The sequence below is a fragment of the Bufo bufo genome, chromosome 4, assembly GCF_905171765.1.
Source record: "Bufo bufo chromosome 4, aBufBuf1.1, whole genome shotgun sequence".
Taxonomy (NCBI): Eukaryota; Metazoa; Chordata; class Amphibia; order Anura; family Bufonidae; genus Bufo; species Bufo bufo.
The window spans coordinates 331,194,019-331,211,344 of record NC_053392.1 but is presented as its reverse complement, the minus strand read 5'-3'; the positions used below and the strand labels follow the sequence as shown (position 1 = coordinate 331,211,344).

Here is a 17,326-nt window from a genome sequence, read left to right as displayed (position 1 = left end):
CCCCCCCATATACTGTGCAGACAGACCCCCCCATATACTGTGCAGACAGACCCCCCCATATACTGTGCAGACAGACCCCCCCATATACTGTGCAGACAGACCCCCCCATATAATAGAACCTATATATAAGAGAACAATCACTCAAGAAGCAATATGACAATTGCTCCTGCAAAGGGTTAAAAGCGCTTTTGAAATAGATATTTATACTACCCTCTGCGCTTGCGCACTGGGACGTAATTTTTCCCTACCCCCACACTGCGCAGGCGCGTATATCGGGTGGATTTTCATGAGTTAACCGCGCTTGCGCACTGGGCCGTAATTTTTCCCTACCTCGGCTCCCCGACGCATGCGCAGTGTCCCGGTGTGCTGCTGAAATCGGCAATGAGATTTTCCCTAGACTGGCCTTTTGCGCATGCGCAGATAGTAAAAACAAAGACACGCCTCCATACGTCATCGCCGATGCGACAGGAAGTCAGAGGGTAGGGAAATCTCACGATGTAGGGTAGTATAACGCTACACCTGCCACGAATGGCTCTTGTCCGCTGCATGTCGTCACTAGGACGCGTCCACATCTCTTCGTAGACAGATCGAGAGGAGGCTCCTGAGAGACTCTTCCTCCTTGGAGTGTGCCGCCTGGTCCTGGTCCTCAGCCCCCGGAGAAGATGCAGCAGTCCCAGGCCTTCAGCTACCCGGAAGTCGCCCGAGACGAGAGCGCAGTGAGTGCGGGTGCACAGCATCCATTACCGGCTGCAGGTCCTCCATAGCGGCGGAAAGCGCATTGTCAGGAGCCTGCTTCCTCACACACTGCAGCCGTTACTACCGGAGGCCATGATGCCGGTGTGAATAAAGCATCAGCTGCCAGTGTACGGTCTCGTGTGTATCTCTGCAGAGCCATAGACTATGCTGTAATGATGCCATCAGCACCGGTGTACGTTGTACAGACCCCGAGTGCCCCCTTTGCTCCTTAATGACCTTTTTGACGAAGTATAGATCGGCATTATTAAATGTACACTATTGATCCAGGAAGCATGTGTCTGGTTCCTCTCTGTATATTGTGTAAAAGAAAACGATTGATACAGATACGAGGAACAACGGATCTTCCACACAATGAATCATCAGTGTCCCTCTCTGACCATCCGAAAAGTTAGGAGGTGAGGGCAGAGCTACGGCGAAGGGGGGCCCGGTGAGGGCAGAGCTACGGCGAAGGGGGGCCCGGTGAGGGCAGAGCTACGGCGAAGGGGGGCCCGGTGAGGGCAGAGCTACGGCGAAGGGGGGCCCGGTGAGGGCAGAGCTACGGCGAAGGGGGGCCCGGTGAGGGCAGAGCTACGGCGAAGGGGGGCCCGGTGAGGGCAGAGCTACGGCGAAGGGGGGCCCGGTGAGGGCAGAGCTACGGCGAAGGGGGGCCCGGTGAGGGCAGAGCTACGGCGAAGGGGGGCCCGGTGAGGGCAGAGCTACGGCGAAGGGGGGCCCGGTGAGGGTCATTAAAGGGGTTATCCAAGATCTATAATGACCCTCCATATGCCTGGGCCCCTCACAGAGCTGGTACTTACCTCGCTCCCCGGTACCTGTGCCGCTTCTGATGCTCACATAGCTGCTGCTGCATCTCCCCGAGTGTCACCCATGATGCCATTTAGGCTCATTACCGTTGTGGCCTGCTATTGGCTCATCAGCCCCTCCCCTTCCTCAGCGGCGGCTGTGCAGCATCAGAAGCAACGCGGGTGCCGTGGAGCGAGGTAAGTACAACATCTGTGAGGGGCCCGGGCATATGGGGGCATTATAGATCTTGGTTAACCCCTTTAAGGAGACTGGGTGTGAATAGTTATGCTTTGGGTGAAGTTAGAGGTGTGGCTTAGTATGAAAAAAAACTTGCTGCACATATTGTCCCTCTGCGACTTTCTAACATTGGGAGGTATGCATTGTACAGTGTGTAGTACTCAATGGCGGATCTACATTTACACTCGGACTACAACAATGCCGACATTAAAGTCAGTTACATAGGAATTACATTCAACCATTGCCAACATTCCAACCATGGAAGAATTTTTGCAATAGTGAAAAGGTTGATGCTACTTTATTTTTCTGTATGGCACAACGGAAGGCTCCTGAATTTGATGCAACCCGCGTGCTCCTTGAAGACGTCGTACAGCCTGAGTTTGGATTATTGCATATTGTGAAGAATACCACACCTCGTGCCCTCTTGACGTCAACTACGTCGAGCTCACGAGACGTGGTATGGTCACGGGTCTACCAAAAATGTGAAGTTACGCCCTCCAGTGGAGCACGTAAGGTCAGGTTGGTATAGCTTACACACACCTTCTGTCCACGCGGGCACAGAGAGGCAACAAGCTGAGAGAGCCTTTTCACTGCCGCAGTGAAACAGCGACTCCTCAGCCCGGGTATCTGCCACCAGTTCTCGTTTAATATAAGCCCGGTCCGCTAACGGGATTATATAGGGTCAGAAACCAACCCGCGGTAGCTTATAACTAGGCCAAAACACGGACGTGGAGATTCGTGATCGAGATACAAGATAGCACAAGATTAAATTATAGATTTAATCGCCGTATGGGCACACTAGATTTAACACAATATACACAGACAATATATACAGTGGTCCGAGGTTACAGATTACAGGTAACTTTCACACTAGCGTTCGGAGCGGATCCGTCTGATGTTTCATCAGACGGATCCGCTCCGATAATGCAGACGTTCGCATCCGTTCAGAACGGATGCGTCTGCATTAAAACTTAGAAAATTTTCTAAGTGTGAAAGTTGTCTGAGCGGATCCGTTCAGACTTTACATTGAAAGTCAATGGGGAACGGATCCGCTTGAAGATTGAGCCATATGGTGTCCTCTTCAAGCGGATCCGTCCCCATTGACTTCCATTATAAGTCTGGACGGATCCGCTCGCCTCCGCACGGCCAGGCGGACACTCGAACGCTGCAAGCAGCGTTCAGGTGTCCGCTCACTGAGCGGAGCGGAGGCTGAGCGCTGGTAGGCGGATGCATTCTCAGTGGAGAATGCATTGGGGCCAGACGGATGCGTTCGGGGCCGCTCGTGAGCCCCTTCAAACGGTGCGCACGAGCTGACACCCGAACGCTAGTGTGAAAGTAGCCTTATATGGTTACAACAGGGTTAAGCAGTGTAAAAGTCAGTTACCGGGTAAGATGAAAGTTCCTTTTGGTTGGGAGATGTTCTTTGCTGGAGTCCACATGAAGGGCCGTGATCTCAGCTATTTCCTGGGTCCCTCTAAACACATTTGTAGGATGTGACCCCTCTTCAGAGAAAGACCAGCCTACTTGCTGGCACCAGACTTTTAACCTGTAGCCGGCCCCTCCCGGCCTCAGGGAGGGGTCCACTCCCCCTCTTCTGGGCTGGCAGCAAATGACACACAAAACCCTTTAGGGTTCATAGCTCCAGACCAGAGGGTCATAGGAAGATGGTTCTGGGACCAATGGACCTGCCTGGGTTCCGGCTACAAGTAGAGCCCAAACCTGGTATCCTATGTGGTTTCTATGGGGAGATACGGAGATCTCCCTACCCTGACCTCGTCCCATTAACCAAAGACCATGGGAACGTACCTCATGGCCACCGGGACACAAATATGTATCCGGTTTGCGCCTGCGATGGCCAGGCGGTTCATAACTCCTTATGAAAGGTAGGTGCCAACATGTCTGGGAGGTCTCATTGATTCGGGGCAAGGGCGGATACCCCCTGCTGGGGGTTTTCCTGCAGGATTCAGTTGGCTCCAAACTGGTGGAGGTGAGGTGTGACCTTCTCCTTGAAGCCTGGACCCCCTGGGGGGGGGGGGGGGGGGGCGGCTTTCTTCCTTGCCATCTGACACTCAGGTGGCTGGGGGGTGGAAACTAATTTTGCATGTACACTGAACATGCCGAGAGGTGCATCAGATGACAATCAGGCCTGGGGCTTTGAAGCAGGGCCCTCCTGTGGAGTTCACTACCTCCGCTATCTGTCAGCAAATGGGGGTGTGAGGACATGGCTGACAGTAAATATTAATCCATATTCCTCACATATATTATAGTGCATGCACTTGTTTGCTGCTCAGCTACACCACCAGATGTGACGCTTGTACTGAAATTATCCTTGTGTGTCCTGCAGATAGACGACTACCATGGGGTGAAAGTAGCTGATCCGTACAGGTGGCTGGAAGATCCAGACAGTGAGCAGACCAAGGTATTTCCTGTACCTGACACCCCGGCGTACCATATAAAATGGATTTAGGTTTTGTTCAGCTTCTCTCGGGGGCACTTACCTCACGCTTCCTTCTCTTCAGACAGCTGAGACCCCTGCCAATCTGATATTGATGACCTATGCAGGGTGGGACAACCCCTTTAAAGGGCTTCTGTCAGCCCACTAAACCGTTTTTTTTTTTTTGCTTAATAATAACCCCTACACTGCGATTTATCCATACATAAGTAAAATAATAATTTTGGTTCAGTAGAATTTGCTAAAACCCTATTTTTATAATATGTAAATTACCTTGCTACCAGCAAGTAGGGCGGCTACTTGCTGGTAGCAGCCGCATCCTCCGATGGTAATGACGCCCCCTCTGCTTGTTGATTGACAGGGCCAGGGAACGGAATAGTTCTCTGCTGGCCCTGCCTGTTTTCATTCAATATCTGGCGCCTGCGCCGCGGCCGTACCTATCTTCAATCTGCGTAGGCGCACTGAGAGGCGGCCACTCACTCGGCCGCTTCATCCTCAATGCGCCTGCGCCGATGACATCACATCTACACCCGGCGCAGGCGCATTGAGGATGAAGCGGCCGAGTGAGTGGCCGCCTCTCAGTGCGCCTGCGCCGATTGAAGATAGGTGCGGCGCAGGCGCCAGATATTGAATGCTAACAGGCAGGGCCAGCAGAGAAAGATCCCGTCCGCTGGCCCTGTCAATCAACAAGCGGAGGGGGCGTCATTACCATCGGAGGATGCGGCTGCTACCAGCAAGTAGCCGCCCTACTTGCTGGTAGCAAGGTAATTTACATATTATAAAAATAGGGTTTTAGCAAATTCTACTGAACCAAAATTATTATTTTACTTATGTATGGATAAATCGCAGTGTAGGGGTTATTATTAAGCAAAAAAAACCAAAAAAACGGTTTAGTGGGCTGACAGAAGCCCTTTAAGGCCCCTTTACACTGCTTGATGGAGCAGACGATCGGAGGCAAACTGATGCATTCTGAGCTCATCCTTTTCCATTCAGAATTCATTAGGGCAAAACTGATCCGTTTTGAACCGCTTGTGAGAGCCCTGAATGGATCTCGCAAACGGAAAGCCAAAACGCTAGTGTGAAAGTAGCCTAACATGAACGATATGTATTGTCTCGAGGTGCGTTCAGTGAAAGTCGCACCATTTTGCAAGCAAGTTCAGTCAGTTTTGTCTGCGATTGCGTTCAGTTTTTTCCACGCGGGTGCAATGCGTTTTGATGCGTTTTTCACACGCGTGATAAAAAACGGAAGATTTACAAACAACATCTTTTAGCAACCATCAGTGGAAAACGCATTGTGCCTGCATTTGCTTCCGGATGCAATGCGTTTTTCACTGAAGCCCCATTCACTTCTATGGAGCCAGGGCTGCGTGAAAAACGCAGAATATAGAACCTGCTGCGTTTTTCACACAACGCAGAACTGAACCCTTCCTAAGCCAGTTTTCGTTTACACCAGTTACACCAGTTTGATAAATCTCCCCTAATGATTATAGGTGTAGGCTGAAAGACTAGAACAAGCGTTTATACAAATGCTCACCCCTGATTATTGGTTCGTGTAAAATGACCTCGAATGCGCCAAGCATGAATTAGCTGGCAGCACATCTCCACCAATTTTCTGGCTGCTAATTCTAATCTAAAGGAAGTCAGCTAAGAGTTGGTATACAATGAGAAAAGAGGTGAAAGTCCTAAAAAGATTCACCAGATCTATTACTCAGCTTGCACCTCTGTGATAAATTTGGTAGCTATTGTGACTACCTGCTCTAATGGTCCCTTTACACGGGTCGATGATCTAGCGTTTCTTCCTGACAATTACTGCTCACTGGTGGAGGAGACCCATGCATTTACATCCAGCCCCTCCAGAGAAGGGAGAGGAGCGATCACTAATGCCATCGCTCTTCCCCATACTGTCTTGTTGTTTCCCGGCAGCACATCGTGTTTGTACAGCACTATCTGCCACTGGAAACGTAGTTAAAGGGGTTCTGCACTTTCATTTAACTGATTATCTATCCTCTGGATAGATCATCAGCTTCTGATCGGCGGGGGTCCGACACCCGGGACCCCCGCCGATCAGCTGTTTGAGAAGGCAGCGGCGCTCCAACAGCGCCGCGGCCTTCTCACTGTTTACCGCTGGCCCAGTGACGTCACGACTAGTATCAACTAGCGTGGGCGGGGCTAAGCTCCATTCAAGTGAACAGAGCTTAGCCGCGCCCACGCTAGGTGATACTAGTCGTGACGTCAGTGGGCCGGCGGTAAACACTGAGAAGGCCGCGGCACTACTACCTTCTCAAACAGCTGATCGGCGGGAGTCCCGGGTGTCGGACCCCCGCCGATCAGAAGCTGATGATCTATCCAGAGGATAGATCATCAGTTAAATGAAAGTGCAGAACACCTTTAAATAGTTAATACATTTGAAAAAAGACATACGTCCATCAAGTTCAACCAAGGGATAGGTGGGGACGCGAATCCCAAAAGGAAGTGAGACTCAGATTTCTACACGTTTTCATAAGCATTAATGTTTTTTACTTTAAAGGGATTCTGTCACCAGGTTTCACCCCCTCCAGATAAAAATCTGGTTATGTTCAGGGAGCTTTAACCATTCCTAATGTGGTCTTATAAATGTAATCTGTAGGCTCATTTTGCTAAAAATACGCTATTACTAACCTGTCATTCATAAAAATAAGGTGCCCAAGGGGATGTAAATGGCTCCAAGCTGCCGCCCGCACCTGCTGCCGTTCGTGCCCAGTGCCGCCTCCTGCTCTCCCTCCCCCCCTCCTCCTGCTGTAAGATTGCTGTGACGTCTCCTGCTCTCCCTCCCCCCCCCCCCTCCTGCTGTGACGTCTCCTGCTCTCCCTCCCCCCCCCCCCTCCTGCTGTGACGTCTCCTGCTCTCCCTCCCCCCCCCTCCTCCTGCTGTGACGTCTCCTGCTCTCCCTCCCCCCCCCTCCTCCTGCTGTGACGTCTCCTGCTCTCCCTCCCCCCTCCTCCTGCTGTGACGTCTCCTGCTCTCCCTCCCCCCTCCTCCTGCTGTGACGTCTCCTGCTCTCCCTCCCTCCCCCCTCCTCCTGCTGTGACGTCTCCTGCTCTCCCTCCCTCCCCCCTCCTCCTGCTGTGACGTCTCCTGCTCTCCCTCCCTCCCCCCTCCTCCTGCTGTAACATCGCAATGTTACAGCAGGAGGAGGGGGGAGGGAGGGAGAGCAGGAGACGTCACAGCAGGAGGAGGGAGGGAGAGCAGGAGACGTCACAGCAGGAGGAGGGGGAGGGAGAGCAGGAGACGTCACAGCAGGAGGAGGGGGGAGGGAGAGCAGGAGACGTCACAGCAGGAGGAGGGGGGAGGGAGAGCAGGAGACGTCACAGCAGGAGGAGGGGGGAGGGAGGGAGAGCAGGAGAGGTCACAGCAATCTTACAGGAGGAGGAGGGGGGGGAGGGAGAGCAGGAGGCGTCACAGAAGATTATGAGGCGGCGCTGGGCATGAACGGCAGCAGGTGCGGGCGGCAGCTTGGAGCCATTTACATCACCTTGGGCACCTTATTTTTATGAATGACAGGTTAGTAATAGCGTATTTTTAGCAAAATGAGCCTACAGATTACATTTATAAGACCACATGACGAATGGTTAAAGCTCCCTGAACATAACCATATTTTTATCTGGAGGGGGTGAAACCTGGTGACAGAATCCCTTTAAGAATTCGTCTAAACCAGGCATGCTCAACCTGCGGCCCTCCAGCTGTTGTAAAACTACAACTCCCACAATGCCCTGCTGATGGCTGTAGGCTATATAAACCTACAATGTTGTTAGAGAACAAACAACAAAAGAATGCCCAAAATATTCCAAAAATATTATTTAGTTCATTGTAATAAACATATCATGATTTATAAAATACTAGAAATAACAAAAAATGAAGAACCAGCATAAAAACAGGGCTCAACTCAAAATACAGTTAAGGAAAAATAAAACAGACGCTAGAATCTAGCAATAGAGGGAGAGGTTAAACGCTCAAAAGATAATAATGCACAGAACCTTATAATAAAGGATATAGAGGAGCACAGCAAATAACTACTGATAGAAATCAAAGCATACCACAAGACATGATGGGGGGTGAAAACAGCAGGCACAGGTCAGGATAGGAACCTCGACGCGTGTTTCGCCTCAGCTTCGTCGGGAGGTGAATGAAAATGTAGCCATATCCCCCTATTTATATCTCCCATAGATCCCAAACACATGTGGTGTCAATAGAAAATCACAGCAGCTGGTGCCTAATATCGAGCGCTCCATACCTGATGATGCACGCCGAGCCCACAATGACGACGCCGCACTCGTCAGGAGGAGGGGTGGAACGCACGCTTCCCAAGGAGATGTAGTAATCTCTCCCTCTATTGCTAGATTTTAGCATCTGTTTTATTTTTCCTTAAAGGGAACCTGTCACCAGGATTTTGTGCATAGAGCTGGGGACATGGGCTGCTAGATGGCCGCTAGCACATCCGCAATACCCAGTCCCCACAGCTCTCTGCGCTTTTATTGTGTTAAAAAACCTTTTTGATCAATATGCAAATGACCTGATATGAGTCCTGTGTCCGGAGATGAGTCAAGCAGAAAGGAGCCCAGCACCGCCCCGCGTCCTCCGAATCTCCTTGCTGGCTGACGTCACAGAGCTGGAGCGCCGAAATCTCGCAATGCGCGAGCTAGCGCATGCGCAGTGTCGGCATCATGTTCATTCCCTTTGCTGGCATCAGCACAGGGAACGAACTACGCATGCGCTAGCTCGCGCATCGCGAGATTTCGGCGCTCCAGCTCTGTGACGTCAGCCAGCAAGGAGGAGTTTCGGAGGACGCGGGGCGGTGCTGGGCTCCTTTCTGCTTGACTCCTCTCCGGACACAGGACTCATATCAGGTCATTTGCATATTGATCAAAAAGGTTTTTTAACACAATAAAAGCGCAGTGAGCTGTGGGGACTGGGTATTGCAGATGTGCTAGCGGCCATCTAGCAGCCCATGTCCCCAGCTCTATGCACAAAATCCTGGTGACAGGTTCCCTTTAACTGTATTTTGAGTTATGTACCAGGGTGATGACCATATGTTTTTTTACTCAGCAGTAGCAGCATCATTAGTGCTACTTCATGTGGAATCACCTTGATATACACCATCGGCATACTTGACATGTCTTCCATCTTTTGGTGGGTAACAGCGGCATAGGCCTGTGGATTGCGGCATCCGTTTTTCTGCTGGTTCTTCATTTTTTGATATTTCTAGTATTTCATAAATCATGATATGTTTATTACAATTAAATAAATTATATTTGTGGAATATTTTGGGCATTCTTTTGTTTGTTCTCTAACAACATTGTAGGTTTATATGGTTTCTAATCCCTTGCCCTGACTTATAGTTTGTACATTGAGGCGTTCTTTTTGGTTCTATATTGATAGCTGTAGGCTGTTCAGGCATGCTGGGAGTTGTAGTTTTGCAACAGCTGGAGGGCCACAGGTTAAGCATGCCTGGTCTAAGCCCTTTTTGAAACTGTCCACTGTTCCTGCTGTGACCACGTCCTGAGGAAGTCTATTTCCTCTCCAGTTGGAGGCAGCGCCCCCTTGTCTTTTGAGGGCATTTTACTTGGAACAGTTTTTCTCCATATCTTTTGTATGGCCTATTTATATATTTGTATAGGTTAATCATGTCCCCCCTTAGACGTCTCTTCTCAAGACTAAATAAATTCAATTATTTTAATCTTTCTTCATAACTAAGACCCTCCATTCCCCTTATCAGTTTAGTCGCTCTCCTCTGTACTTTTTTCAGCTGCAGTGCATCCTTTTTATGGACTGGTGCCCAGAACTGAACTGACCACAACAACGCTTTGTAAAGTGGTAATATTACATCTGTGCCCAAACGATGATAGTTAGTGCCGCACAAAAGATACAATTACCCGATGAACACACGTTTTGCTCGTTCATCAGGTAATGAGCGGTGAATTTACAGCCCCAGATCACTAGTAATGCTGGTTAGCGATGATCTTTTCAAATGTCAGCCCATGTAAAGGGCCCATTAGTTTACAATGTCTGTTAGACAGCATTCGTAAACGTGGGTCTAAGTGTTCAATTTCCCTGCAGCACTACCACTTGAGAAGCTATGGATAATAGTCGAATTAGTAGGATGTTTAGCATGACCGGTCTTCCAGAAATATTTGTCTGTAGCTGCTCTCCACTTTGGGCAACAGATTAGGATCCTGAATCAGAAGATATTTTATCTTCAAATTTACTAAAGGGGTAAATAAAGATGGGGTTTTCTAAAGTAGACAACCACTCAAAAGGAGTTTTACGGTAAAAAATTTTTTTTAACAAGCTCCTATGGCTTGGCTCATGAGACAGAAGATTCATACTTACCTGCTCCAGAGGTCTGCACTACCCCCGCTGTCTCCATCTTCTGTTCCCGGCACTGTTTACCTCTAGCTGGCTATGGGAATGGTCACTTGCATCACTCCTGCCATTGACTGACTTCAGCGGAGACACCCTGCTTGTGGCCACATCACTAGTGAAACCACAGCGTGGAGCAGATAAGTATGAATCATCTGTTTCAGAGGCCATGCTGAAGGAACGTGTTAAAACGTAATTTTGTACCAGAAAATCCCATACCAGGCCCTTAAATAATAAGTACTTTTATAAATACTTTATTAGAGAACATGAATGAATAAAGCAAGGGCTACATGGCCCCAGCAGGGTTCGAATTCTTGCAACTGTTGGGTCATGGCAACTTGCAGTTCACAGTTCGACCCCATTCACTTTCAGAAGTTGCAATGTAACATTGAACTGCAGCCATCTTTGGCCGTACATTTCATCTTTGGTCGCATATTGCTTGTAGCCCAAGCCTTAATCCCACAGTTTCTTGGAATTGTTGGAATGCTGCAAATTTTTGTTTCTTCATGCATGGGTTAAAGAGGTTATCCAACTTAAAACTTTTGTAAGACCCTTTTAGAGTGGCTGGACCCGCATTAGGGTTCATGCTGGATTCCAGCTCCATGGCCACCTCCACATTTCACCTGTCTCTGGGAATCAACATCCTGTTGAATGGGCCTTACATGTCCACTGTAGCCAATTGCTGGACACTGAGGTGACGTGTCATACACGCGGTATGTCACTGGGTCACTGCTGCTGCCAGTGATTGGTTGCAGCATGCAGTCTGTCAATAGTATGTTCATTCTCAAAGATCCGGAACCTGTGGAGGTGGCCATTGAGTGATAGAGCTGGGACCCAGCAGCGGGGACCGGGCCAATCTGAAGGGGACTGATAACGTTTTTAAAGTTTGATAGCCGCTTTAAGTGGCAGATTTATTTATTTTATTTTTGCAACTTTATATGATTGAGGTTTGGAACAATCCAGTGCATGTGGCTGAAACAAGCTATCCACATATCGATCGCATATTTATTACATTTTTGGTAGTTGAAGTTAGACTACGAGAACCCTCCACTGATTCCAAGAAGGGTCTTTTAGCCCTCACCAGTCTGATATTAAGGTGGCTCTCAAATCTTAACTTGCGCCTGTCTCTAATATTTCAAACGTTTTCTAAACTCTAGTTACTCTGTAAATCTTTTTCCTGTATGTAATACTGGATGTCAGTTGCGTGACTGTGTATTTCTTTATTTCTTTTTTCAGGCCTTTGTTGAGGCGCAGAACAAACTTACTATGCCATTTCTTGAACAATGCCCTGTCAGACGGCTATTTAAAGAACGAATGACTGAGCTGTACGACTATCCCAAATATAGCTGCCATTTCAAGAAAGGGAAGAGGTAATTAAATGACCACATAGATGAATGCGTACTGCTTATTTTTCTTTTTTACCTATTACGAATTTTAGAATTATTTTATTCAGCTGAGGGATCTTCTACTTATTTAACCACCTCCGGACCGCTGTACGCACAGACGCGTCCTGGAGGTGGTTGATTCATTCCGAGTGGACGCATATACGCGGCATCTCGCGAGACGCGAGATTTCCTGTGAACGCGCGCACACAGGAACGGAAGGTAAGAGAGTTGATCTCCAGCCTGCCAGCGGCGATCGTTCGCTGGCAGGCTGGAGATGTGTTTTTTTTAACCCCTAACAGGTATATTAGACGCTGTTTTGATAACAGCGTCTAATATACCTGCTACCTGGTCCTCTGGTGGTCCCCTTTGTTTGGATCGACCACCAGAGGACACAGGTAGCTCAGTAAAGTAGCACCAAGCACCACTACACTACACTACACCCCCCCCCCCCCGTCACTTATTAACCCCTTATTAGCCCCTGATCACCCCATATAGACTCCCTGATCACCCCATATAGACTCCCTGATCACCCCCCTGTCATTGATCACCCCCCTGTCATTGATTACCCCCCTGTAAAGCTCCATTCAGACGTCCGCATGATTTTTACGGATCCACTGATAGATGGATCGGATCCGCAAAACGCATCCGGACGTCTGAATGAAGCCTTACAGGGGCATGATCAATGACTGTGGTGATCACCCCATATAGACTCCCTGATCACCCCCCTGTCATTGATTACCCCCCTGTCATTGATTACCCCCCTGTCATTGATCACCCCCCTGTAAAGCTCCATTCAGACGTCCGCATGATTTTTACGGATCCACTGATAGATGGATCGGATCCGCAAAACGCATCCGGACGTCTGAATGAAGCCTTACAGGGGCATGATCAATGACTGTGGTTATCACCCCATATAGACTCCCTGATCACCCCCCTGTCATTGATCACCCCCCTGTCATTGATCACCCCCCTGTCATTGATCACCCCCCTGTCATTGATCACCCCCCTGTCATTGATCACCCCCCTGTCATTGATCACCCCCCTGTCATTGATCACCCCCCTGTCATTGATCACCCCCCTGTCATTGATCACCCCCCTGTCATTGATCACCCCCCTGTCATTGATCACCCCCCTGTCATTGATCACCCCCCTGTCATTGATTACCCCCCTGTCATTGATTACCCCCCCCTGTCATTGATTACCCCCCCCTGTCATTGATTACCCCCCCCTGTCATTGATCACCCCCCTGTCATTGATCACCCCCCTGTCATTGATCACCCCCCTGTCATTGATCACCCCCCTGTCATTGATCAACCCCCCTGTCATTGATCACCCCCCTGTAAGGCTCCATTCAGACATTTTTTTGGCCCAAGTTAGCGGAATTATTATTTTTTTTTCTTACAAAGTCTCATATTCCACTAACTTGTGACAAAAAATAAAATCTCACATGAACTCACCATACCCCTCACGGAATCCAAATGCGTAAAATTTTTTAGACATTTATATTCCAGACTTCTTCTCACGCTTTAGGGCCCCTAGAATGCCAGGGCAGTATAAATACCCCACATGTGACCCCATTTCGGAAAGAAGACACCCCCAGGTATTCCGTGAGGGGCATATTGAGTCCATGAAAGATTGAAATTTTTGTCCCAAGTTAGCGGAACGGGAGACTTTGTGAGCAAAAAATAAAAAATATCAATTTCCGCTAACTTGTGCCAAAAAAAAAAAATTTCTATGAACTCGCCATGCCCCTCATTGAATACCTTGGGGTGTCTTCTTTCCAAAATGGGGTCACATGTGGGGTATTTATACTGCCCTGGCATTCTAGGGGCCCCAAAGCGTGAGAAGAAGTCTGGTATCCAAATGTCTAAAAATGCCCTCCTAAAAGGAATTTGGGCCCCTTTGCGCATCTAGGCTGCAAAAAAAGTGTCACACATCTGGTATCGCCGTACTCAGGAGAAGTTGGGGAATGTGTTTTGGGGTGTCATTTTACATATACCCATGCTGGGTGAGATAAATATCTTGGTCAAATGCCAACTTTGTATAAAAAAATGGGAAAAGTTGTCTTTTGCCAAGATATTTCTCTCACCCAGCATGGGTATATGTAAAAAGACACCCCAAAACACATTCCCCAACTTCTCCCGAGTACGGAGATACCAGATGTGTGACACTTTTTTGCAGCCTAGGTGGGCAAAGGGGCCCATATTCCAAAGAGCACCTTTCGGATTTCACTGGTCATTTACCTACTTACCACACATTAGGGCCCCTGGAAAATGCCAGGGCAGTATAACTACCCCACAAGTGACCCCATTTTGGAAAGAAGACACCCCAAGGTATTCCGTGAGGGGCATGGCGAGTTCCTAGAATTTTTTATTTTTTGTCACAAGTTAGTGGAAAATGATGATTGATTTTTTTTTTTTTTTTTCATACAAAGTCTCATATTCCACTAACTTGTGACAAAAAATAAAAACTTCCATGAACTCACTATGCCCATCAGCGAATACCTTGGGGTCTCTTCTTTCCAAAATGGGGTCACTTGTGGGGTAGTTACACTGCCCTGGCATTCTAGGGGCCCAAATGTGTGGTAAGGAGTTTGAAATCAAATTCTGTAAAAAATGACGAGTGAAATCCGAAAGGTGCTCTTTGGAATATGGGCCCCTTTGCCCACCTAGGCTGCAAAAAAGTGTCACACATCTGGTATCTCCGTATTCAGGAGAAGTTGGGGAATGTGTTTTGGGGTGTCTTTTTACATATACCCATGCTGGGTGAGAGAAATATCTTGGCAAAAGACAACTTTTCCCATTTTTTTATACAAAGTTGGCATTTGACCAAGATATTTATCTCACCCAGCATGGGTATATGTAAAATGACACCCCAAAACACATTCCCCAACTTCTACTGAATACGGAGATACCAGATGTGTGACACTTTTTTGCAGCCTAGGTGGGCAAAGGGGCCCACATTCCAAAGAGCACCTTTCGGATTTCACTCGTCATTTTTTACAGAATTTGATTTCAAACTCCTTACCACACATTTGGGCCCCTAGAATGCCAGGGCAGTATAACTACCCCACAAGTGACCCCATTTTGGAAAGAAGAGACCCCAAGGTATTTCGTGATGGGCATAGTGAGTTCATGGAAGTTTTTATTTTTTGTCACAAGTTAGTGGAATATGAGACTTTGTAAGAAAAAAAAAAAAATCATCATTTTCCGCTAACTTGTGACAAAAAATAAAAAGTTCTATGAACTCACTATGCCCATCAGCGAATACCTTAGGGTGTGTACTTTCCGAAATGGGGTCATTTGTGGGGTGTTTGTACTGTCTGGGCATTGTAGAACCTCAGGAAACATGACAGGTGCTCAGAAAGTCAGAGCTGCTTCAAAAAGCGGAAATTCACATTTTTGTACCATAGTTTGTAAACGCTATAACTTTTACCCAAACCATTTTTTTTTACCCAAACATTTTTTTTTTATCAAAGACATGTAGAACAATAAATTTAGAGCAAAATTTATATATGGATGTCGTTTTTTTTTGCAAAATTTTACAACTGAAAGTGAAAAATGTCATTTTTTTGCAAAAAAATCGTTAAATTTCGATTAATAACAAAAAAAGTAAAAATGTCAGCAGCAATGAAATACCACCAAATGAAAGCTCTATTAGTGAGAAGAAAAGGAGGTAAAATTAATTTGGGTGGTAAGTTGCATGACCGAGCAATAAACGGTGAAAGTAGTGTAGGTCAGAAGTGTAAAAAGTGGCCTGGTCTTTCAGGGTGTTTAAGCACTGGGGGCTGAGGTGGTTAAAACATACATGAGGTTGATTTGGCAGATGAAGTCATTTTGCTGGATGTGTTTCAAAATCTTAAAGGGTAACCTGTCACGTGGAATCTGATCTGCAGGCAGCATGTTATAGACCAAGAGGAGTTGAGCAGTTAGATATCTAGTTTTAGGTGAAAAGATTCAGCAAGGCTACTTTCACACCTGCGTTTAGGTCGGATCCGTCTGGTATGTGCCCAGACGGATCCGCACCTATAATGCAAACGCTTAGATCCGTTCAGAACGGATCCGTTTGCATTACCATGAACAAAAAAATATATATATTTATTTTTTTTTTTTTTGTTCATGATAATGCAAACGGATCCGTTTTGACTTTACATTGAAAGTCAATGGGAGACGGATCCGTTTGAAAATTGAGCCATACTGTGTCAACTTCAAACGGATCCGTCCCCATTGACTTACATTGTAAGTCTGGACGGATCCGTTTGCCTCCGCACGGCCAGGCGGACACCTGAACGCTGCAAGCTGCGTTCAGGTGTCCGCCTGCTGAGCGGAGCGGAGGACAAACGGAGCCAGACTGATGCATTCTGAGCGGATCCGCATCCACTCAGAATGCATTAGGGCTGGACGGATCCGTTCGGGGCCGCTTGTGAGGCCCTTCAAACGGAACTCACAAGCGGAGCCCCGAACGCTAGTGTGAAAGTAGCCTAAAACTTGTAATTTATTCATTTAAATCTCTGCTCTTTTTAGGCTTAGAAGCCCAGACGGGCATTCCAATTCAGTGATTGACACACAGATATAGCTGTCAGTCCCTGAATAGGACTGCCCATCTGGGCTTCTAAGACTGGAAAGAGCAGAGATTTAAATGAATAAATTACAAGTTTTACTGAATCTTTTCCCATAGAACTATACATCAGTCTGCTCAGCTTCTCTTTCTCGGGACTCCAAGAACAACATGGCCGGTTCCCTTTAAGGGTACGTCGCAAAAAGAAATGCTAAAAATGTTCAGTCTTCTCTCTCCTTCAGTAATAACTATTTGTGTGGGTGCACACTCAGGCCCAAAGGTGCCCATACACCTTCAGCTGAACCCTCAGTAAGACAGATGCACCCTTCGCTCAGCCTTGTTTGCTTGTGTTCTCTGGTGGTGGCTTATCTCCTTCTAGAACAGAATGATCAGGCATTGAACTTCAGCATGTTCGATCCTTCTTTCCCCCAGCATCATCTGTCAGGGGAGGGTCCCTTACACTTTACGCTTACATTTATGGGCATCTTAAGATAATGTGACGTCCAGAAAAGATACAGACACTTTGCTAAAGTAAAAAAATAAAAATGTTAAGCACATCATTACCAGGGTGTTATACCCTGCTGGTCTTTGTTCACATGCTGTGGAATAATATACAGATCCCAAAAATCTGCAGCTTATTCTGCACACCCTAATGTCTCTCTATGTATTTTTCATTTTTATTGCATTAGACTATAGTATACAAAAAGTGCAGGAAATCCACCCCATTTGAACATGGCCTTAAAGAGGTTTTCCAGCAGCATGG

The 17,326-nt window shown here is 47.6% G+C and overlaps 1 protein-coding gene across 1 annotated transcript in view; it reads left to right on the top strand.

Moving 5' to 3' along the window:
- Positions 1 to 560: 560 nt before the first annotated feature.
- Positions 561 to 17,326, top strand: part of LOC120998230 (prolyl endopeptidase) — a 138,858-nt gene continuing 122,092 nt past the window's right edge. Inside the window, exons 1-3 of the mRNA XM_040428816.1 lie at positions 561 to 716; positions 4,118 to 4,192; positions 11,858 to 11,991. Coding sequence (XP_040284750.1) covers positions 663 to 716; positions 4,118 to 4,192; positions 11,858 to 11,991 — 263 coding nt within the window. The 5' untranslated portion in view covers positions 561 to 662. The remainder of the gene's footprint in view (positions 717 to 4,117; positions 4,193 to 11,857; positions 11,992 to 17,326) is intronic.